General features: G+C 36.9%; 1 protein-coding gene across 4 annotated transcripts in view; it reads left to right on the plus strand.

Moving 5' to 3' along the window:
* The window catches only part of TLL1 (tolloid like 1), a 132,242-nt gene extending 110,283 nt beyond the window's left edge, over nt 1-21,959 (plus strand). For 2 of the 4 annotated variants that reach the window (XM_085222038.1, XM_085222040.1), the window contains exons 16-22: nt 1,032-1,212; nt 4,994-5,113; nt 7,726-7,851; nt 9,094-9,221; nt 13,788-14,001; nt 20,522-20,772; nt 21,437-21,959. In XM_085222038.1, coding sequence (XP_085078164.1) covers nt 1,032-1,212; nt 4,994-5,113; nt 7,726-7,851; nt 9,094-9,221; nt 13,788-14,001; nt 20,522-20,772; nt 21,437-21,571 — 1,155 coding nt within the window. In that variant the 3' untranslated portion in view covers nt 21,572-21,959. The remainder of the gene's footprint in view (nt 1-1,031; nt 1,213-4,993; nt 5,114-7,725; nt 7,852-9,093; nt 9,222-13,787; nt 14,002-20,521; nt 20,773-21,436) is intronic. The other 2 variants (XM_085222039.1, XM_085222041.1) reach the window with 1 other exon arrangement.
* The last annotated feature ends 2,809 nt before the right edge of the window (nt 21,960-24,768 follow it).

The following is a 24,768-nucleotide window of genomic DNA, read 5'->3' on the forward strand; positions in this document are numbered from 1 at the left end:
TAGTAATTCAAGTTTTATACCTTTGTTCTTTGCATTGTATGAATATGATTTCATTATTTCTTTTATGACTATAAATTGTGATTTATCAAATACAAACTATATTTAATGGACAGTCTAAGCTTGGTATGAATCCTCCTGGCCACTGTTTTCTCTTAAGCTATTAATTGCAGGCAGCTGGGGCTTTTTTGATTAAACGGTTGATTGTTGAGCCTAAGAAGCTTAGAAGTTTTTGGGTGGAAGGCTTTATGTTGACCAAGGGATTATGCATTGAATGTATTATCATGAGTAGTAGGCCTTGCATAAGGTTTTTTATTACATGATTGTATCTTATTTTATTTTTAACTAATCAGGGAAAGCCACACGTATCAGCCCTCTGAATTATAGCTATGCTACACTTAAAGAAAGATTTGTAGAGTTAATAATGCAGATTTATATATTCATGAGTAAATGAATATCACAGATTCATAGAATCGGTTGAGTTGGAGAAGACCATTAAAGGCCATCTAGTCAACTCCTCTGCATTGAGCAGGGACACCTACAGCTAGCTTAGTCTGCTTATGGTAAAATTCTGTGATAAAAACCTCTCTTGTAAGATTCTAAGCAAACAGGTTTTTTTAATTTCTGAGGAGCAAACTGTTGAATGTTTGTAGGTTTTGGGTACTTGGCTTATTGCATAAAGATAGTTGTAAATTTATAGGGTGAACATTTCTAGATTTTAGTCAAAGTCCGATAATTTTACTTTTTAGATTTAATTGATATTTTAAGCATTTTAAAATTGAAATACCTGACAGAGATTGTGGAAAAATAATGGAATTTTGAGTATAAGACCTCAGTCTTACTGACTTTAAATATGCTCATGTGAAATGAACGACTGTAAGCATTTGCAAATGTTTTCAGGTTCAGGAAAATGTGGAACGATATTTTAATACATTACTGAGTGGTACGTAGTATTTGAAGTCCTTGCATTTGTAACCAATTTCATGCTTTTCCTTTGGTTAGCTAAAAAAAAATAAAGATCTCTCTTTTCCCAGGTGTGCAAATATGATTACGTGGAGATTCGCAGTGGCCTTTCTTCTGATTCTAAACTACATGGTAAATTCTGCGGTACGGAAGTGCCTGAAGTTATCACCTCACAGTACAACAACATGCGAATTGAGTTCAGGTCTGACAATACCGTGTCAAAAAAAGGCTTCAAGGCACACTTCTTTTCAGGTACAGAAAATCACTCTTGTGTACCTGTGAGAGCCTTTGAGCACACACTGCCTGGGTGGAATGAATATTGCCTTCTGGTGTGAAAGTGAACTGTCCTTCCCAGTTTTAATTTTGTTTTATTTGCAAAAGTATCATCCGCTTTTCTTTCTTAAAATACTGTTCTGAATTGTAATGTCTGCATATGGTAGAAAATATGTAGAATGCACATTCATACATTTACATTACAAAGGAGTTTAAAAAAAGCTTTGTAAGATAAGAAGAAAGGAAATCTAATGACTGTTCCTAAATTTCTGTTAGATTTCTTTTCTCCCAAGTTCTGTTGCTAAGTTTTTTCCAAATCCCACTTCCAACGTGATATGAATTACATGCTGTGTATTCTTCCCTTTTTTCCACTCAGATCTCGTAATATATTACATTAGTTATAAAATTACTACCTTGTGATAGAACATTTGCTTAGCATTATGGGTTCTTTCTTGCCAAACTTTGCACTTCTTAATATACTGCAGAAAAACAGATCTTCATATTTTCCCAAAAACTTGTCTATCTTTATTGGGCTGTAATTTCTCTGGAGGAGATCAGAGCTGTCAGTTTATGTTGCAGAAGGACACATACTGTTGCATGAAGTTATTTAGACATAAGTGAAGCTTGAGATCTGTGGACAGATTTGCTCAACAGAGGTCTTTGCAATTACCTGCTGAGACTAGATTACGATAATCTGGCTATGGCAGAATAACAACTTGTGTTAGTAGCGTCATTTTGCCTCGTGCTTTTCATGTTCACATGTATGCCTGGGTATGTTATGTCATGTAAAACAAAATAACAAAACAGTTCCCTCTCTGAAAACTCTGGAAGCAATCCAGAAGCATCTGGGATTTGCATTATCCTGATTATTTTTAACATGTAACAAAATGTGTTACCGGTCACCATTAATAGGGTTTGTTCACTAAAATGCTTTAGCAAAGCTGTCATGTAAGTGGTATTGCACTGGTTAGCTCTGATAATCTGGACTATGACAAAGTAATGTGAATCAGCATGCCACATGAGGCATAGGGAAGTACAAGGAATGGAAAGCAGGGAAAGTAAATGACACGAAAGACAACAAAACTTCCAGTGTTTTTCCCTTTATGACTTTGATTATTTATTTATTTATTTTAAAAGAAATAATGCATGAAAATGGGATTTCTCACACATGAAGAAATTAGCTCTTGAGAATATATAATTTTCTCCCAGTCATCGCATTTCTGTAGTCGCATTCATTCAGATCTGTCTTTACATGTAGTATTACCTTTTATGTAATTTTAAAATGGTACTTTGCATTAATAAGAGACTATCAGGGTTTGCTCAGTACTTGTAGTTAATACATGTATGTACACAGCAGAGCTTCCTCATAGAAGATTTTATGTAACTATTCAATTCATGGAGACCTAGGAGTGCCAACAGGCATTGTCACTTAGTATGACTTTTTGCAGTAAATGTTTTTGCAGTTAAATATTGATGTTCCAGTTCTAAAAATGGCCTTTATTACATAGTTCAGAATCTATAAACCTATGACAGATAAGCTTAGCAATTATAGCTCTGAAATTTGTAAGCACTGTAGTTCAGGAATTATGGTTTGTGGCCATGCTGAACATGACACGGGCAAATTCACTTAAATTTCTGTTTCCACTGTTTTTTGGTGTTGTTTTTTTCTCGTTGCTTTTTAAGCTTTTTTTTATTGTTTATATAATTAATGTTATGAATCTGTTGCAGAAAGAACTCAAGTAACTGCTGTATGTTTGGGAAGGACTGGGCTGTAATTCATGCAATTCAAAGCATCATGCTGTAATCCTTCAGAACTGTTTCAGTTTTGAATGAAATACGATTTTTTTGTCCCGGGATGGAAACAGATTTTTCTTACTAATCTAAAAATGATAAGTTTTAAATGTTTCCATTGATCACCAGATAAATCCATTAGCCAGGGCTAAGTCTGAACTAATGTGTTGTTTTTTTTTTAATAAATAGAAATGTGTGCTGGGTATAGAGTATGTCTAATCCTCTTCAAAGAAATGTAGTCTCATGTAAATAGTCTTTGAGTCTGTAAGTATATAAATGTGTGAATGCTTCACAGTGCATTTCTGCTGCCATCTCTGCTTTCATTTCGCAAGTTCAACCGCTCTGTATTTTCTTTTTATTCTTCCTCAACTTTTCTGATTATCACTTCTAGAAGATTCTATTCTTACATGTTACCTTTGATTTCTTGATCAAAACAGAAACCTTGTAATGCTTGAGACAAGTCAAATTTTGAACTTAAAGCTCAAACAAAAGGCTTTAATCTCAGAGTAATTCATTGGACGCAATTCTTCCGGCTGTCAGAAAATGATACTGTTTTCTTACCCCTGAATTCTTTAATATAAATATGATGTGCTAATCATCCATTAACTAAGCACGGACTTGCTGTGTATTTTGACTTTTGGGAGTTAATAGCTGACCGTGTGGGTTTTTTTCTGCCTCTTTATAAGCTTGTCTTCAGAAAGAAGTACATTTAGAATGTAATCTACAGAGAAATACTTCATGTTAGTTATTAGTGTACAGGATGCTTACTAGAAGACACCTAATAAATATTTGTAAACATCTAGTTGTAAAACCAACCTCATGAAAAAAAATCAGTAATGAGTAAAACACTGCATCTTGCAGTCTGTTCACTCCAGAAAGTTCAGCAGAAGGGAGTTGGATAAATCGAACCTGGATGAAGATTGAGAACAGTGATGTGTTCCTCAAGCACAACCAAGAAAGTTTTTTGCAACTCTTTCAGTGATGAATTCTGCAGCCACGGCTATAGTTGAGGAAGTATGGCTGAGCTCCAGCTGAGATGACAGAAAGCAGTTTTTGGGTGATTGAAAACCAATGCGATAAACTGTGAAAGCAAACAGTGACACAGGGCACAAAAATGACCTGCACTAGGAAGCTATTTTTGTTGATGTAAGAAGACATATAATTGCTTATTTGGCTGCAAAATGGTGTTAACAGCCAGCCAGGTGCTATGGGAAAGTGAGAATTTTTTTTTTATTTTTAACATTCTGTAGAATTTACATTTGATGAGACAGATCTGAAAAAAAGCTTAGTTGGTAGCCGTTGGAGCATCCATCTAACGAACAGAGAGAATGTTGTATGATTATAATCCAGTTTCCTGGGTGTGGAGGAGAAACTAGGGAGTTGTGACATTCATTTTTTAATACTTTTGCAAAAACGTTTTGGAATTAGCTTCTAAACTAAAAGCTTCCAGAAATAAGGTGTCTGCACTGTTGTATTTTGGGATGGTTTTTCTGGTGTGTTCCTGGTTGTTTTGCTTCCACCTTGCTCTCTTCTGTCCTCCCTTTCACTTTCTCTCCTCTTCTACTCTTTGTGGAGGACAGTAAGCTATTCTAACCTAATAGAAGAGTGAAAGAAAAGATATAATGTTAAAAAATATCTTCTTTTCTATGTTTTTTCTTATGATCTATCCTGATAATTTCTTTAAATCAGTCTTTATTTAGTGGTGCATTTAATACCTTGTCATAATGTCATTAAACTGCTTCAATTTATCACTAATTTTGGAGTTTTAAATGCATATAATTTTTCACATGGCCATTTAAGGTGTGGTAATTGATGTAATATAGAAATGATTTTTGGGACATCTTTTTCTTGGTTGATGATTCACTGATCAGTTAAAAAGAGAAAGCTAGGATGTTTTCTAGCCTTGAGCAGATTTGTTCTGGAGCACAAACTCATCTCTGGTGCCATCCTGGTGCATTTTTTTCCACAGACAAGAAAACTACCTGCAAAGAGAAAATTTTTGTTTTCGAATCTTGCAAGGACTTGATACAGGTCCCTTCAGGCCGAGTACGTATTATTCACAGACTGGTGGCCTCTGAGGGTCTCAGAGGTACGACCATTTGTCCTCTGAATGATTTCAGTCTAACATTTTGTTGGGAATGGATCTTTCCCTATTCTGAGTACTGAAATGAGAGAAGAAAGAAAGTATCCATTCAGAACCGGGAAACTCATTTCCATCTGTCAACATAACAAATGGCTTTGTTTTTACATGGCAAAACATTTGTTCCTATAACTAATACAGACTAATTGTTTTTTTGTGTTTTTTTTTTTTTCCCATGAATTTTTAAAACTGGGCAATCAATTTGACAGAAAATCTGTTCTGAATTATGAAGTGTGAGGAAAGCCTGTTCAACAGTTGCATCCTTGATTAACCGTCTACAAATAATTATTGTAGTTCAGATATGTACGAAAGCTTCTCTTTTCTACCTTCTGTCCATGGTTTTATATCAGTTTCATCTCGGAAGCAGCCCAACTTGGGACTGTTTTCTTATGCACTTGTCTCTAATAGATTGTTTTACGGAGAACAGAGCTCTTTAATGTTAAAATACTTTTCTCTATTTTCACAGTTTGATGGAAGGTGAAAATGGAGAGGGCTTTCATTGAGAATTTCCGTACTTACTATGTACTGGAAAATCAAACTCGAATGCATTTTGAGCTTGCCTTCCATTTATTATGTTATTTTAGTAGAAAACTGCAAACTAATACTTAGGTGGGGAAATATTGAAGAGTTTTCTTCATAATACATTTGATTTCTCATTTGCTTGTTACCATTCTTCACTTGCAACGTGGAATTAATTTATGATAGCACTTGCTTTTGCAAGGATGATAGATAAAAAAGTTTTGTTTGAAATGAAGTAGATTTACAGCCTCCATTTGAGACTTGCATTGCAAGGTGGATAAACAGTGAAAGCTTTTATGCTTCTTTCATCATCAACGTGACCACAGATACCAGGCTTTGGATGTGTGACTCTGGGACCAACATACTTTTTCTGCTGTTTCCTAATCCTCAGATCTGTTCACATCTACAGAAAGCTTTCAGAATCTTTCAGTGTAAACAGATTTGAGATTTACAGGGCAAAAAATGCAGTAGATGCTTAGGTTGGGCAAAAAATGCAGTAGATGCTTAGGTTAGACTGACAGGGTTTCTCCACATCATCATTATGTATTAGAAGTAGAAATTGATTTTTTACTGAAACACTTTCAAGTTGGTTAGTCAAGTGTTGCATACATTTTGGCAGATAAAGCTGATGTCTGTGTAATTGTAACACAGATTTACTTTGTTGTCTTGCTGAATACAAGCAACAGTAAAAACTGAGGAAAACATGTAAGATGACAAAAGAGACTTAAATTATCTATAATGTTTGTAATCTGTGGAAATTCCTACTGTGCCTAATGAAGTCTGAAGCATCACATATTAACTTGTTCAGAGATAATACTTACTGTTGCTTTCCAAGGCACATGAGGCTGAAGGGAACACATACTATGCATTCCAGCCTTGCAATAAATGGACATCTGTGCATTATTCCTTTGCACATTTGCCTTTTCTATTTTGTATGTTGAAATGGCAGAGTCTGTAAGATGCAGATGTATGTAAACATTTGTGTATATGCACACACACATAATAATATTGTGTATATTTTTATTGGTCAGGTTTTATACTAGTGTGTATACATATGATATAAATGTATATAACCATATCTATATACATGTGTGTGTGAGTGTGTGTACATATATATATATATATATATATATATATATGTACACACACGTCCAGAGCAGTCTCCCTGTCTCAAATGGACTGGCCTCAACTAAAATGACAACAGCTGAATGACATAGAAGGGTGGCAGCTGAGGCCTCTTGCTAGAATGACAGCCTGTTAATCTAGTTTGGCTTTTTTCCATGCAATGAATTTTTAGCTGTTTAATGCAGGTCATATTTCCTCCCCTACTCTCTGTTTCTAACACACTAAAAGCTCTTTTTAGGGATTATATGTTAATAAACAGAACTGCATGCTATATTGTAGATCTCCTTGAAATAATTAATGCCAGTTTCTTTTGTATGCTTTTCAATGAAATGTTTTCCTTTTCAAGATATTCTGTAAAGTCCAGAGTCATTTAAAGTAAAGCACACTGCCACTCTGCTGGAAAGAAAAAGCAACTTATTCAGAAAGTTTATGTTAAGTCATTCTTTTCTTACATCTTAAATGTGCAGAGCTTGAAGCCTTCTTTGGCCTCTGTCTGCCTTTCAACACGCCACTGTTAAATTGTGGAATTTGCATAGGGCTGGAATATTTTGTGTTGGTCATAAATTGCACTCCTGTTGTTTATCAAAATAAAGCTCTGGATTAAATATTTATGAAATCTTTGCCAGCTAGACCACTTGAAGGAGTAAATGCTGGTAACTGTCTCCTTTGATGCAGCTTGTCTGATTATTAGTGTTCCCCATCTGAGAGATCTGTCCCTCACTTCTAAGAAAGGTGAGGCAGAATATTTGAGCCATGGTGTAGGCTGAGCAATAAGCAGATAGAAGTTAACACAAAACTGAGAAGAATGACTGTGCCTTAGTTTATCCTCTTCTGATCTCAAAGTCTATGCTAAACCCTTTTGTTTTTGAGGACAAGCTCTTTTTCTGTCTGCTCACCCATTCTTGTGTATTTCTTAGACAAGGATGAATGTTCAAAGGACAATGGTGGTTGCCAGCACGAGTGCATCAACACGGTAGGAAGCTATGTTTGCCAGTGCCGGAATGGATTCGTGCTACATGAAAACAAGCATGACTGCAAGGAGGGTAAGTTGTATGGTATTTGGACAGTAGATGATACAATTCTTTCAGCAAGATCTTTGCAGCAATCCTTCCAGGAAAAAAATAAAAATAAAAATAGATGGTGTTTTGTAGTCTTAGATATTTGGGTGAAATAATCTCTTTCCCCTGTTCCCTCACTTCCTCCATCCCTAGCACTTGTGTGTGTCTGAGTTTTGAGGTTCCATTGGCTTAGAAAATTAGGAATTATTGACCACTCAGCTTCAGCAGGGAATGCTACTTGTAGTAGTGCTGTGAAGTGTAGAGCATTTAAAGCAGTACAAAACAAGGAGATGGAGTTTTTGAAGAGGAGCCTGGTAAAGTTATTGTTTGCTTCCATCACTGGCTTTGAGCCTCCTCCTCCTATTTTCTGTCTAAAGTTGTGACTACCTCCAAGCAAACAGTAGGCTTGGTGACTTAAGTACCATTTAGATGATCTGCACATGATCCTTAAGTGTGTAATATCCTATGAGCCTCTGTAATTTTTCAGGACTGTTTTCTAGCTCCTTTGTGAATCACTTGTCTTATCCCTGATTTTGGAATTATACTAGCCTCTCCTAAAAGATTCTTGTTAAATAACTCTCTTATGTTTATAAAGAAACTTGAGGTTGTTTAAGAAAACAAAACAAAAAACCAAGCAGGTGTTTTTTGCTTGCCTTCCTCATGTGGTAGGTATTTCATTTATTGAGAGAGGCACTTCTGGATTCAGCTTGGATAGGAATGACACAACTGTTCCTGGTACATAGTAAGAATTCAGACTTAGCAGTTATATACTTCTCCCCAGAAACTATGTTTTAGGTTGTTTAGCTGATTGCTCTGTGCTTGCAATATGAAAATTTGTCAGAAGAAAACTACGTTGTTCAAGAAATATCATTTCATGTTGTATTGGCAAGATATCCTATGTGGATTTTCATACCTATTTGCACGTGGAATGGGGGAAAGATTAGAATATTTGGCTGTATTTTAATGCATAGTTTGTTGTGTATTTATATATTTACATTAAACAAGTGATCCATTGTAAACAATAGTATATGTTTCACAAATCAAAGCATGCTAAGTTAATTGCCATAAAGTGTTTGTCAAAGAGTGATCCTTCACACTTGGGAGGGTGTTTAGCTGTGTTCCTAATGATCCTTTCAGTTCACTGGGTCACCTGACAAACAGTGTACTTTTCTGGCTACCTCTGAATACAGAACTCCCAGACTAATTGATGCTCTCATATTGGCACAGCTGAGTGTGAACAGAAGATCCACAGTCCCAATGGCATCATTACGAGTCCCAACTGGCCCGACAAGTATCCCAGCAGAAAGGAGTGCACCTGGGAAATCAGTGCCACACCTGGGCAGAGGGTCAAATTGGTGAGTAGTATCTGCACAAAGCCAATGGCGTGGACCTGCCCATGAGGCTTACCTGCTCTCAGCTCAGCCCCAGGTTTTTTTTTCAGCCCAGGGTACTTAGGGGAGAGCCCTGTAGCTCTCTACAGTACCTGTAGCAAATGACTCCTAGGTTCAGCAGTGAAGGAATTCCTCCCATTGTTCCACATTCATCCAAAATAGGGCTTTTTAGTTCTGAAGAAATGATATTAGAATGAGTATGCAGAGCCTTCCTCACAGGTATTAAAGCGATAAACAGACGTGCTACAGTAATACTCAGGAGAAAGATTCACAGAATCACCAAGGTTGGAAAAGACCCACAAGATCACCCAGTCCAACCATCCACCCATCAGTTCTCGCTAAACCACATCCCTCAACACAACGTCCAAACGTTCCTTGAACACCTCCAGGGTCAGTGACTCCATCACCTCCCTGGGCAGTGCTGACATGCACAGACTTTGCCCTGAAGGTCTTAGCAATGTGAATGTGTTAGATGTGGAAGGAGAGAGAAATTGATGTGTCAAAAATTTTGGAGAAAGAAGACCAAAGAAGAGATGTATCTCTGCTTTAAGGAAGTAGAAACAGTAGCCTAAATTGTTACGGGGTTGAATGGGATACTGCCACCTCGTAACACCTGACCTTAACCACAGCCATAACCCCTTGTTACTGGTGCTGATGTGTGGTCATTTGTTGATTCCAGATCTCCAGAATTAAAAAGGTTAATATGTTCCTGCAGAGCAGGAGGTGTGGAACAAGTAGTGCATGATCTGTTCGTCCAAAGGGTGAAAAACAGGTTTTTGTTTCAGATGTCCTTCCTTACTGCCAACTCTGAACAACACTTCATCCCGTCTGCATAAGCAAAAGCCAAGCAGAAATTTGGAGGGGCATGTTACTGTAAAATCTTTTTTCCATACTTTTCTAAAAGAAAAGAATTTAAAATGATCTTTTGCCAATGAATTTTGGAAAAAAAAAAAAAAAAAAAAAAAAACAGAATTTTACTGATTTTTTTTAGTAAATTTTGTGGAGTAAAATTTGAAAAAATAGCCCCATGATTTAGAGCCTGAAATCCACTTTTCTCTGGCCTGTAGTGTCAGCCTACTGAATTCTGTATGTGTATGATCTTTAAAATCTGTCTCGTGCAGCAAAATGTCATATTAATAATATTAAAGCAATACTTCCACTATAGATAAAAAATTTTTTATTGGGCTTCCTCACAGTTTACTTAGCCAAATTAAACAAGGAGAGAATTGATTTCCTTATGCCATTAAACCATGCGAATTTTGAAGCTGTGTTTCATTTTCTGAGGGGGCTGTCTGTGCAGAAACTAATCACTTCTGATTGTTCTCACTCTGATAATCACTGAAGTCTTTTCCTGAGAAGGGTAGAGTTAAGCATTTGGCGTAATTAAGAAGGCAATGGAGGGGAAAAAAAAAAAAAAAAAAAAAAGAAATGCACTTCTGAATTTTTAAATGAAACGTGCAGATAAAGATGGCTTTGAACATAGCTGTATCAGAGAGAAATTTTCTTAGGTTAATCAGCCGGATGTTTATAAGAGACAGGCTTAAGTGTCCCTTTCAGGCAGCTGTCTGTAAGTGCCACCAACATATCAACCCAGTAAGTGCTATAGATAGATAGAAAGGCTGGCTGTTCAGAAACTATACGTAACACTTCTGAGTACCATTCCCACTAATAAGACAACCAAAGTGGGGACTGTGATGGTGGAGGAGTAGATATTCAGAAGTATTTGTCCCAGGAAAGGCCAGGTGTGATTTAATTATATTTCCAAATTTATTGAGTTATTTGTGAACACTGTTGACACTAAATAGTGGAGAGGAAATTCATGTTAGTTCTTTTCTTACAAGCCTCTTCGTAGTCCATAGCTAGGAACTGACCTCTGAAAAAAGAGAGAAAACAAAGGTTCTCTCAGAGTGCATAAAAATATTAGACTTGTGTTTCCTTTTAAATACATTTTCTTTGATTCTACTTATAATTTCTAGACTTAAGAACTAGACTGAACAGATTTACAAATGTTTTCTGTTTTCCTTTGCGGGACTCAGCATAAGATACACTGTCTTCCTGATGGTTTAGGAATTGCAGTGATAATTGGAAAGAAAAAAAATTGAAAATAATAGACATGTCTTATAGTTCATGGTGAGAAGTTTTTTTCTAGTGAGTGATACGTTTGTGCTGATCAGAAGTAGATAAACTAAAAAAAATGGAAACGGGATCACATCTGTTGCTCTCAATTCTGTATTTAAATAACTCCTTTACAGTTAGTCTCACTTGTTTTTTTTTAGTGTTTTTTTTTTTTTTTAATTTTATTGGGTATAAAGGATTGTACATACTTGGCACCATAGAAGTAGGATATCTGACAATAGTTGAAGAGCAGCAGGAGGAACTGCTGTACAGCTGCTTTCACTGCTTCTGCAGTTTTGTTCCCTTAATAGAAAACACTGAGTTTCCTGTGCTGTGAACCTATGTCTACTGTTTCGTTCAACTTTCCACTTTTCACAAAATGAAGATATGAAGGCTGCTCCAAAACTAATGCCTCCTGTTTTATGATGATGGCTCATGACATCAGAGGCAGATGTCAGTGGTACGGCAGTAGAGGTTGAACTTTCCTGCCAATATTCCATTAAAATTTGTCTGACAAATGATGTCTGACATGGGAGGGTGTATGAAGCAAAGGGGTGGAACTGAATTCTTCCACGAGGAAAAAATGGCACCTATTGACATTCATCTGCCCGTACTGAATGTTTGTGGAGACCAAACAGTGGATGTGAGCACAGTGAGGCAGTGGGTGCTGTGTTTCCGCAGTGGTGACAGCGATGTGAAAACAAGCCATGTTCTGGATGGCCATGCAGATTTTTACAAGAGTGGCATGCAGGATCTTGTTCATCTCTGGGGAAGATCCACAGCTAATTGTGGCGACTATGTTGAAAAATCTGTTTTGTAGCTGGGAACTTGCTCTATCAAATGGTGCTATTGTGTTCTTTGTATCTGTTGCAGTTTCCATGGAAATAAATAGGAGGCACTGCTTTCAGAGCAACTTATGCACTATTTTATTATTCTGGTTCTTTGGGCAAAAGGCTTTATATGTTATCAGTTGATATTTCTTTTATATCAGCTGTTAAATATAAATCATCACATTTCGTATTGGCTGGATTCCACAAGGAACTCTGTAGGTTGGATTTCCTTTGGTGTGCCAAGTCTAATGCTTAATTATGATATTTGTTCAGTAACTGGCAGGGGATTTTTTTGTTTTGTTTTGTATTTTTATATAACTTCTTAATTGTTTGGTATTTTTTGTCTGTTTATTTTGTAGCTATATGATTACTCAGCCGTGTGAGTGCTCGCAAGAGCACTTTTACTTTGTGTTTTCATATTTTCAATTCTGCCTTGAACAGCAGGTTATTTGTAAAAAAAAAAAAAAAAATCACAAAAAAAATCACAAAGTTGTGTATGTATGTTACATTCTCAGTAAGAGAGGCGAAAGTACCAGCATTTTAATCAGGTTCATACTTGGCCCTGGTCAAAAAGCCATATCTGAAGTCTTTCAGATGTTCTCTTAACGTAAATTTATTGCCACTTGTTCAGTCCTGGAAGACACACTTCCTTGTTTGAAAATCAACTGTTAGTTTTCTGTGCTTTAACAGTTTCTGTGGGGCGCAGCATACACATTTGGGAAATGCCTTTGTTTAGATGCTCTAAGAAGTCTAAATCCCAGAAATTTTTATGAGATTGTTGCTCAGGCTCTACTTCAAATGGCTCACAATGTGCATTTTTTAATAGAACTGAATTTATCCTGACAAGCTTCCTCGAGCATTCATAGAAACTGTGAGAATCCCTAGGAACTCAGAAATTAAAACAAATGTTTTGAAGTGTAGAAGAAACATCATAGATTTGAAATGAAGTAGTTTGTTATCATTGTGTTCAGGCCGTTGCAGTAATCTGAATCTTCTTGGGAGAGCTGAAGAAAGCAAAGTAGTCTGCTGAAGTGTTTAATTTTTTTATATGTTATAAATATAGTCAAAATAATTTTCCCATTTTTCATAGTTGCAGTAGCAAAAATGTGATCTTAGCATGAAGGATGCAGCTTGAAGTATTGTTAGTGTAGTAATAATAGAAATTCCATCATTAATAATAGATTAGGAATTAAAATTATCACACGTAGCCAGGTATGTGGAAGGGTCATTCTCAAAGGCTTCGGTTGTAAACGAGGTTAAGAAAAAAAGAAAAGTATTATAGTTCACAGATGCTCCAAGGCCTCAGTTATCTGAGGCACCAAAAGACTTCCTGCTTTTTGCTCTGTTTCAAATGTTCTGTGAAATTTGGAATAATCCTACAAAGAATAGTTACTCTAAAGAAAGGCCACAGCATTCTAGATCTAAAACAGATATTCATTGGCTATAAAGATGTGATTCAAACCTATGGAGTTGTGGGAGTAGTAATGCTATAATCTGTTGTTTCTACTTTCTGTTCTGAAACATACTACATATGTACCTTGTAAATACAGTACTGCATTGACTCATTTTGCTTCTTTTCCCCCAGACTTTCAATGAATTTGAGATAGAACAACATCAGGAATGTGCCTATGACCACTTGGAAGTGTTTGATGGTGAAAGTGAAAAATCACCAATTCTGGGACGTTTATGTGGCAGTAAGATACCGGAGCCTCTCATTGCTACTGGAAACAAAATGTTTCTCCGCTTTATTTCTGATGCATCAGTTCAAAGGAAAGGCTTCCAAGCAACACACTCTACAGGTCAGAATATCAGGATGTGGCTTACTAATAACTTCCCTTTCATTCTTTAGTGGAAGATATTCAAGCATTTCTTTTTATAGGAACAGGATGATTTCAAAGATAACACAGTGTTACAAAAAAACTAATGAAACGGTAGGAAAAATTGGAGATTGCAGAAAACATTCTCTAATATTTTAGACGTTTCTTTCTCTCTTTTTGTCTCCCATTTTTTTCTTTTTCTCCTTCTTGCTTTCTCATTCAGTTTTCTAAGTAAATGATTAAAAAATTTTAAGCAAGATCTGATATAAATAAGTTTGTCTAAGAGATATTTCACAGGATTCATTAGTTTATTAAAGTTTCAATAGCTTTTCATTGTATTTTAAATAGCAGTACTTCACTGAGGCACGTGATGCACCTCTATTACTTTTTGTTCTAACTTAAACAAGAGTCTGGGCTTTGTATAAACAGCTATTACTTTCCTGCAGAGCTATAAAGGGAAAGACAAGCAAAAGAAGAGTAGGAAAAACAATACCAAAAATTGCCTAGAGAGCTTAGGAGAATAATTTCTTTCCCATTTACCATTTAGTTTTGTTGTTGGTCAGAAATCACTGAAATTGAAATGCAATTGCATTAATAGATAAGGGCATTTTCAATGTGTGTGAGTAATTTTGCTGGCGTTGTTTGTCTTACAGTGGCCCCTAGTGCTGAATCTCTGAACTTCCCCTGCCTGCTGTAAAGCGGGGTTGGCTTTTTTGTGTTGTTTCATTTGTTTCTTTGTATTTTCACTCCTCCTACCTCAGTATATTCCTTCACTTTCTTTTTACTTTTTTACTTTTTTCTCGACGTGTAATGCTTGACCGAAAATTCCTCGTATAGCAGCGTTAACATTTTCTCTCCCCTTTTTTTTTTTTTTTTTTTTTCCCCTTTGTTAAGAATAATTCTAAACCTGTATTAATTTAATTCTCAGAGAAAAGCAGTGGGAGACAGCATATGCACTGTTTTTCACTTTTCATGATCTGGGCCTGGAAAGGGAAAAGCTTAACTACCTGTCATTCAATTTATGTTTTTCTTGTTGAAGAGCCTGTTTTACAAACATCTTTGTTAGCATTCCCTACCTGAGTAACCCTTTCCCTCAGCAGAAAACTAGATAGAAATGGTAACAATTACTCATTTGTTAAATTACTGTGAGGTAAGTAATTAAAGGTCAGAAGTCTTGTTAGAAACAGCTGGTGTGAAATTACTGAATAAAAGTGCTGAGTTTTATATGCCTTAACTATAAAAACTTCCTAGGCAAGCATAATAGTGCTCTTCTGAGTAAGTCTGGAGAATGAAATCTGTCCAGTTCTTAAGAATGCTGTAAAAATTATGAAGTTTGCCTCGTAAAGGAGAACTAGGACATTTATTTCTCTACTCTGCTGTTGTACAGAATGCTCATTAGCTTGAGCAGCATGTCATTAGTATGATCTTTGGTGAACTGCCTGAATGAGAGACAGCTCAAATCTTGCAGCTTTGAGGCCAAAACAGTTGTTCCATAGGAATATTACCTGCATGCTTTGGACGCATTCATTAATGAATCTAACAAGTGTTTAAACTATGGATTTTATTTTCTTATTCTTTTCTGGATAGAACTATATAGCAGCAGTGAAGAATCAAGAAACAGATTGAATAAAAAGACTTTCCTCAGGTAGAGCGAAACTTACAAAATGCTGTTTCTGAAATGTAACATAGAAGGGAAATTCATTAAGAAGGAATTTATAAATGTCCTCCCAGCAGAAAATTTTAAAATCACTGCTTAAGGAGTGATTTGGTTGCTTAAACACCTGGATATTCTAGACAGCCTTTTTTATGTTGCCAAGTTGCTGTTGCAGGAGGTTCCAGATCTGCTGTAGGTCCTATTCTTATCTGCCAACCCTGGAACAAATCTGGGTATCTCAGATGTCTCTGAGTTTAAGCTTTTAATTCGCTACTACAGTGGCTCTGAGAATTCAGTATGGCAATGCTGTATCTAAGTTATATTCTTGTTTCACTTGTTCAGGTGGAGTGGGAGGTAGTGGGTTTTAACCTGAAGCTTAAACCTTTTTCCATCTATCCAGCTTTTCAGTCAAGAGACTACTGCTCCATTTTCTGTTAACATTGTAAGAAGTCTGAGAGAACCTAAAAGACCTCAAGAGATACCTAAAATGTTTGTGTTTCTTAACTGATCTAAAAAAATTCTCCCATCTGAAGCTATTATAAAAATAATACTTTACAGGTCAGACATATTTGTGTACAATCAGATATGTACATTGCTTTTTCAGCACAACAGATACACCTGCAAAACTCTTTGATGACCAGTACAGGTAATGGTACCTAGACTAAAACCAGCTGTCTGGCACTGCCCTGTGATGCAGCCCCATTGTAGTCTGTGTCATACAGGCTAATGCAGCACTGCAAAAGTAGTTTCTTGAAAGTACAACTTAGTCCTTAAGAAAGGAAAAAAATAACTTTGAATTTCTAAAATGGGACTTTTAGGATATGTTATTCTAAAATAGTAAAAGGCTATATTCCACGGGAGTAGGGCAAAGGAAACGTGTTCTGCTGTGGGCGCCCCGGAAATAACAAGGACATGGTAGAGAGAGTCAAGAGGAGGCAACAGGAATGATCAGAGGGCTGAAGAATCTCTTTGGGCAACCTGGTCTAGTGAGAAGCACATCTGCTTGCGGCACGTGATTGGAACTAGATGATCTTTAAGGTCTGTGCCAACCCAAACCATTCTATGAAAGGGAATAGCCATTTTCTGCAGTTGCTGGTATGGCAACAACTTTCCTTTAAAGTCATGTCCACTGTAGCAAAAAGAAGGAAACAATGCAGACAGTTCATTAAACATTTTCTTCTTTAGCAGCTGTTCTGTGTCTGAAGCAGGGAGATGTTCTTAGCGTTGGCAACACTCCAGTCAAGAAAACGAAGTCATAAAAACGTAAATGAAATCAAATACTGAAAAAAGGAAAAAATAATCAGTTAGTAAGAGTAACAGTGAGAAATAAACGGTTGAAGTATCTCATTTTGCATGTTTTCTTTAATATGTGCCTTTTATTTTATGTCTTTTAAAGTGGGATTTTAAAAAATGAGATTCAATAATAGATCATGCATAAACAGATTAGATTACTTACATTATTCATATTTCCTGTTTGGACTCATTCATTTGCTTGTTAAGAAAAAACACATTTTTTAAAAAATAATGATTTGCTCATTATTGTCGTCATTACTTGGCACCTGGCCTGATGGCTGCGGAAGGGTCTTGCCAGTCTCAAAGGGGAAAACAGATCCTAGCTCAGCAGCTGGCAGGACTCATTGAGAGGGCTTTAGAGTAGGTATGAAGGTGGAAGGAAATAAAACCAGGCCTATTAGAGATGAGCTTAAGGAACAGTGACAGGACTGGGGGTGAGGCATGAGGCTCAGCTGAAATGCATCTAAACCAATGCACACAACATGGACTATGGACAGGAGGAGATGGATGCCATGGTGTGGCAGGCAAACTGTGAGTTAGTTGCCATTACAGAAACATGATGGGATTGCTCCCATGACTGGAGTGCTGCAATGGATGGCTACAAGCTCTTCAGAAGGGGTGGTGGTGCGGCTCTCTGTGTTAGAGAGTGATTTGATGTTGAGCTTGGGTCTGAGAATGATAAGGTTGAGTCTCTTGGGGTAGGGATCAGGGGCAGGGCCAACAAGGCAGACATCCTGGTGGGGGACTGTTATAGTCTGCCTAACCAGGATGAAGAGGCAGATGAGGCATTCTATAAACAGCTGGCAAAAGTTGCACTGTTGTCACCCTTTGGTCTCATGGGGGCACTTAAACTTCCCTGATATATGCTGGGAGTACTCTCCCCCTTGACCTGGAAGTGTTGGATGGGGAGAAGAATAAACTCCTCATGATTCAGGTGGAAACTATCAGAGACCTACTACTCCTCCTGGAGTGCCACAAGTCCATGGGGTCTGGCTGGGATTCACCCAGGGGTGTTGAGGGAGCTGGTGGAGGTGATAGCCAAGCTGCTTTCCATCATCTATCAGTGTTCCTGGTCAACTGGAGCGTTGGAGACTTGCTAGTGTGACTCCCATTTGCAAGAACGATTGTAAAGAGGATCAAGGAAACTACAGGCCTTTCACCCTGATGTTGGTGCCAGGAAAGGTTATGGAGCAGATCATCTTGAGGGAAGTCGCACGGCACATGAAGGACACCTGGAGGATCTGGCCTAGCCAGCACGGGTTCATGAAAGGCTGGTCCTGCTTGACCAACTTGGTCTCCTTCTGTGATTGAGTGACCTGTCTGGTGGATGAGGGAAAAGCTGTTGACACAGCCTAGCTGGACTTCAGCAAAGCTTTCTACACTGTCTCCCACAGTATTGTCTTGGAGAAGCTGGCCTCAGCAACCCCAGGCAACATTACAGGCTTGGGGCAGGGTTGCTGGAAGACTGTAGAGGAAGTGGACCTGGGGGTATTGATTGACACTCGTCTGAACATGAGCCAGCAGTGTGCCCAGGTGGCCAAGAAGGCCAGTGGCATCCTGGCTTGTATCAGAAATAGTGTTGTCAGCGGGAGTAGAGAAGTGATCATCCCTCTAGGGCTGCACCTCAAATACTGCATTCAATTTTGGGCCCCTCACTACAGGAAAGGCATTGAGATCCTGGAGTGAGTTCAGAGAAGGGCAACAAAGCTGGTGAGGGGTCTGGAGCACAGGCCTTATGAGGAGTGGCTGAGGGAGCTGGGATTGTTCAGTCTCGAGAAGAGGAGGCGCAGGGGAGACCTTATCACCCTCTACAACTATCCAAAGGGAGGTTGTGGTGACGTGAGAGGCAACCTCTTCTTCCATGTAGCTAGCAATAAGACTAGAGGGAATGGTCTCAAGTTGTGCCAGGGGAGATTCAAGTTGTACGTTAGGAAATACTTCTCCAAGAGTATTCAGGTGCTGGAATAGAGTGCCCAGGGAGGGGATAGAGTCATCGTCCCTGGAGATGTTCAAGAAACTTTTAGGTGTTGTACTGAGGGATGTGGTTTAGTGGGAAAATATTGGTGATAGGTTGGACTGAATGATCTTAGAGGTCTTTTCCAACCATGGTGACTTTGGTGATCTTACGATCATTTCCCAGCTGAAGTGTGATTCCTTTCAATACAGCATTGCAATTGGTCATTTTTAGTGTGGATGAAGTCAGTGCCACTGAAGTCAAATTTTCTCTTCAAATCATAGAAATGCTTGAATCTTTCAGCTTGTTTTGGATTACAATAAAATAACCAGTTTCTATATCTGCATTCAGTCAAAATTTAGTTAGACTTGTCTGATCAATAATCTATAAAAATAAAATGTTAACTTGTGAATCTCAGGCTTTGTTTCTTGCACTTGATGGTTTTGTAGGCATTGTAAGGGGTGGATTGTTCTTGGTAAGAAGCCAAGGCAAAAGCTAAATGTTGCTGCTGTTTTTATTGAAATTTTCATAGCTACAAATAATAGCCTCCACCCATTTCGTGTAAACTTAAAAAGTGAGGTTTTTTTCTTTTAAATTACCTTGTAGTGACACTTTAATTGGGAAATGCATAGCACCTTTGTTTAAATTAATTTAAAAATTGAATTCATTCATATTCATTCATATTTACAATAATGAGCAAATTTTAATTATAGCCAATGAAAATTTATAGAATTGATAGAGAAATAGCATCTGTATTTATGTGCTGTTATTCAGTGGATTTCCAGCAGTTTCTGTTCTTCTTTAAGCTGGCTAAAGAACAGTGTTCTGGACTACACCACAAAGTCTTATTTAAATTACAAACCCTTTAAGTAGTTATAAACAGACTCGAAAGCAAGACATGTTTTATGCTTGTGTATAAAACCGAGTTTTATAATGAAAATTTGGCTTTGGCACAGGGCAGGGATCTCCAGCTTAGGAGTTGCTTGAAAGACTTTCACAACTACAACACTTTTGCTGGTAGTAGCAGTTTTTTTCCAAGCCAGGATCTTTTTGCTAAGACTTGTCCATGTACTGCATTGCAAACAAGCTAGCAAGGTTAGTTGTGCTCTTTAGTAAAGAGCTGATTCTCCAAGCACAGCACGAAGATTAATTCTGACCCTCTTATGTAAGACAGGGCACATGCATGAGCTCATGATGATCACCAGCTGCATCTGCTAAAGCGGACGTGTCCCTGCCACTTCTGTCATTAATCCCACGTGGAAAGGCTGATGCCACTGAATGGTGGACACCCCACTTAGAGCTTTTGGCTTGTTCTCAAGTGTCTACCTGAAGAATGTTCATCCTTTTGTACCATTTTCCTTATAACTTTTGTTTTCCCTGTCTTTTAGTAGTTTACTTGAAAATTATGAAATATACTCAAGTCTCTAGATATTTAAAAAAAAAAAAAGAGAAAACGATGCGATAGGAAAAAATTGGAATAGTGAGTCTGTCTTCATACTGGATGGTACTCCACTCTATGCATCCTTTTGTTATGGAAAAAAAAAAATAATAATAATTTTCACTGAATAAGCTTAGTCTACTTTTTCCCCCTTGATTTTCAGAGTGTGGTGGTCGGTTGAAAGCTGAAACCAAGCCCAAAGATCTGTACTCGCATGCTCAGTTTGGTGATAACAACTATCCGGTTCAGGCAGACTGTGACTGGCTCCTGGTGGCAGAGCGTGGTTATCGAGTTGAATTAATGTTCCAGACTTTTGAGGTTGAAGAAGAGGCAGACTGTGGTTATGATTATGTGGAGCTCTTTGATGGTCACGATAAGACAGCTATGAGGCTTGGTCGATTTTGTGGTTCTGGGGTAAGTAACCAAGTACTAAAGCTTTTCTTTTTTATTTCCACAGAAAGTAATAGAAAGAAGGAAAAGATATAGGAAGGAAAAGGATAAGGAGAGATGAGGTTAAGTTACTAGATCTTATAGTGAAATAACAAATTATCGAATCCATTTTTTTTTTAAAGGAATTTACAGGTATGGCATTTGAAAGTATTTCATTGAAATGTTTTCCACAGTAAATATTCTTGTCTACTTATTAAACAAAGTATTGTTATAGTATATTAAGTTTTAGGTTGCTGACAGTGGAGCATATATCAGTTCCTTTAGAAAAGTTAGCAACATTTTCCCTTACAGAGAAATGCATTGGTATTGAAAATTAACACATTCAAATTCCATATATTTGAGTGAAGTCACATTTTATGGGGAAGAGGTACCCAGAAAGCATTTATAATGTACTCATCTATTGCTTCAAAAAGTTTTTTACAGCATTTGTATAGATACTGTTCAGTCCAGAGCTCAAGATTGTGGAAGGTTGGATACTAGTAAAACCCCCCAAAATTTTAATGGATAGAACTTCCGCTGGCAGACAAAAATTCAAATATCTTGATTTAAATTGGTGTCTAACTTTTAGGAATTTAGGTCAACAGATAATTTACTTACTGTTTTTTTTTTTTTTTTTAATTTATTTTAGCCACCAGAAGAAATCTATTCGGCAGGGGAAACTCTTTTACTTCACTTTCACACTGATGATACAATCAACAAGAAAGGATTCCATATACGATACAGAAGTATAAAATACCCAGATAGTGTGCACACCAAAAAATAGCACAAGAACCTCTATTCAAGAGAAGGAGAGCAAGACAAATGCACAATGGAAAGGAAGTCACGTCTTTTTTATTTAACTGAAGTTATTAGCACAAAAGTTTTATATGAGTCCAATTGAAATGATGACTTACAAGACCAGAGACAGAAAAATAAAAATAAATACTCATCCCAGTGGAATACACAAGATGGTGATGTGCAGGCTCCGTACTTGACTGTCTCTGCAAAGGTGGTGAAAGGACTTTGCACACTTCCAGGAGAATATGAAAGCTTTTGTTCATGGTTTGACATTTGTCATAGATAACTGAACATTCAACTATGTTCAAGTGAGGTGACTCTACAAACCATTCTTCCTTCTGACAGTTGTATGGTGTCCAGAAGAAAAAAGAAAAGAAAGGAAAGGAAAGGAAAGGAAAAGAAAAGAAAAGAAAAGAAAAGAAAAGAAAAGAAAAGAAAAGAAAAGAAAAGAAAAGAAAAGAAAAGAAAAGAAAAGAAAAGAAAAGAAAAGAAAAGAAAAGAAAAGAAAAGAAAAGAAAAGAAAAGAAAAGAAAAGCTTTTTCAGGTCATGCACTCAAAATGCTGTCCTTATATCTAATTGCTTTAACTTTATATCCTGCAGACAGTGTGTATAAAGACTTGAAAGAAAATATGAAATTGGAAGGTTTCCCACACTGCTCTGTACTTTTTACCTGTTCATCTGTTGTATCAGGTTATCAGCATTTTGAAACTGGAAAATCTTACTTCTGAAACATAAAGAGTATTTTGTTTTACTTATGACTGAGAAGACTGAACTGCTACATTGGTCATGGTTAGCTTGACCGATCACTAGTTAACTGAATTTGAACAATGTAAGCATCTGAAAATGTTAGATTTGCTGGTTAAGTAAGCTATGTCTGATGATGTGCTCTTATTTTGCACTGAACGTAGAATATAGATTGAGATGAAAATCTATCATCAATCAAATCTGTATCCATGAGATATAGTTTTGTCTGAAACTCCTACTGAATTTGTTTTCAACAGTACACTTGGAGCCACTGCAGAGCTTTATTTCTTTGGACCTCTTTGTTAATGAGCTAATTGTCTTGTTTAGCTAATCAGAAATGAAGCTATAGTAGTATCCAAGTGGGAGGTTTCCTTAAGATATATATTTTTTTTTCTGAAAGGAAGAGTATCTGTGATGATGAAAAAAGCAAAACAAAACAGTGGACCCTGGATTTGTTTCTTATCGAGCGTGAATTCCTATGGTGCTATTCCGTGAACATTAAAAACAGCAACAAAAATAACCAACAAGAAGTTTTAGACTTTTGAGCCAACAGCTTGCAAGATCATGAATGTCTCAATATGCCTGGCTGAATCCAGAGAAGGAAGGCTTTGCTGCTCTGAGGGAGGGCAGGTTGCAATGGCAGCACTGGTCCTGTGGAACAACTACTACTATTGCCTTAGAATCCTCGCACACTATCAGACAGATCTTCCTGTGGATACACCTCTAATTTGATAAATAAGTCAATGACTTGGACATTTTAGCATATGCTAATAGAAGGATCTTCAAGCAAAATCCCCATCTGCAGAATGAGATCATCTGCCTGTAAATACACAGTGACTTGCTTTTGATGTAGAGATATGTTACGTTTAGAACTGAGGTATTCTATGTGCTTTAGGCCATACATGGCTTTAGTCATAATGTATATGCTTTATGTAAGTATTGTATGTATGGCTGCTTCAGGGGAGTGAAAGGTATTGTATGGATGAACACTGAATTGTTTCTTTATGTGCCAAGTTCTATCAGGACTCCATTTGACTGTAGCAACTTTTCTTTAAAGGCTTCATAGACAGATAATGGGACTTCTAGCTGGCAAGAACCAAGTTAAAAGTATTATGTTTCACTCTACAAGAAATACTATTTTGATATCCTTTCTTGTAAGTTGCTACTCAGATTAGCTTAGTTTCTGTTACCTTATTATGAACATACATTGGCACTAATAAATCTGATCTTTTTTTATAAAAATAAAAACCAAATGTCTGTATAGTTGTCTTTGGCTGCTTTAACACCTGTATTTCTTTTTACATCTTACCATTTTCTTTTCCAGACAGTTTATGTTTATGAAACTTAAAACTGAACGATTTCTGTATTTTTATAATGCTGACCGTTGTCCTTTTGTTTGGTTCCCATTACAGGTTATTTGCACATGAAGTACATTTTTTCAAGGTCTTTTACTACAAAATCCAGTTAGGAAACTTACTGTGCAGATATATAAGAAACACCTTTTATACATATAGACTATATGTAACAATAAATATATATTCTTAATGTTGATACATAATTTCTGTACCATTTGCTGAACATTTTTTTTAAAATCTTCCTGATATTTAAATTTGGGTGTTTTTTTTCCCCCCTCACGGTTACTTTAACAATCTCAGATTGTTAAAGATAACAATCTCAGATTGTTAAAGATCTTGTAACCAAGATTATTAATTTCTGGAGTGGATTTTTGTTGTTGGTGGTGATTCACCCAGGCCCCTGTATGTGTGTACAAATCCTACTGTCCTATATATAATAATGTCACTGGAGTAGTTGGGGACTCACAAGCTGAGGGCAAGAACACCATATTTCCAAGACTCTGTGGAAACTGATTGTCTGGGGACACATCAAAGTCTAAGTTTTGAGCACAGTATATTTAGGGTTATTTTGCACTGTGACATAGAAGTCACGAGAAGGTTGCCATAACTTTGAATATAAAGTAAAATTTTAGTTCTCTAATTGCTTGCTTGTAGATTCCATGTGCTTAATAGTGGTGAAAATGAAGAAGGTGTTCTTAGTGATTATTTTGATGATTAAAATTCAATCTCGGTGACATCTTTTCATTGACTTATTTTAGTAGATATCTCATGATGCTATAAAAAGGAGTTATTTCTGAGTAAGGAGGTTTTTCCTGAGGTAATGAAAATCACGTATTTTTTAAACTCCTTGTTTACTGGAGCATGCTTTATAGTTACCCTAACAGTGAGAAAATAATGAAAAAAAAAATCATTTATGCTGGAGAAATTGTGAAAAACAATGTGTGCTCCCCAAAATATCTTTGAGAAATTTTTTTCACAACACAGAATTTAAAGGTCTTACCTGTTAGCTACTGCACAAAACAGCATTGCTTCAAGCATAGTTCATTTTAAAATAGATTAATTGGATGGAAGCTTTATCTGCCT

Source organism: Meleagris gallopavo, chromosome 4 (genome assembly GCF_905368555.1).
Source record: "Meleagris gallopavo chromosome 4, MGAL_WU_HG_1.1, whole genome shotgun sequence".
Lineage (NCBI taxonomy): Eukaryota > Metazoa > Chordata > Aves > Galliformes > Phasianidae > Meleagris > Meleagris gallopavo.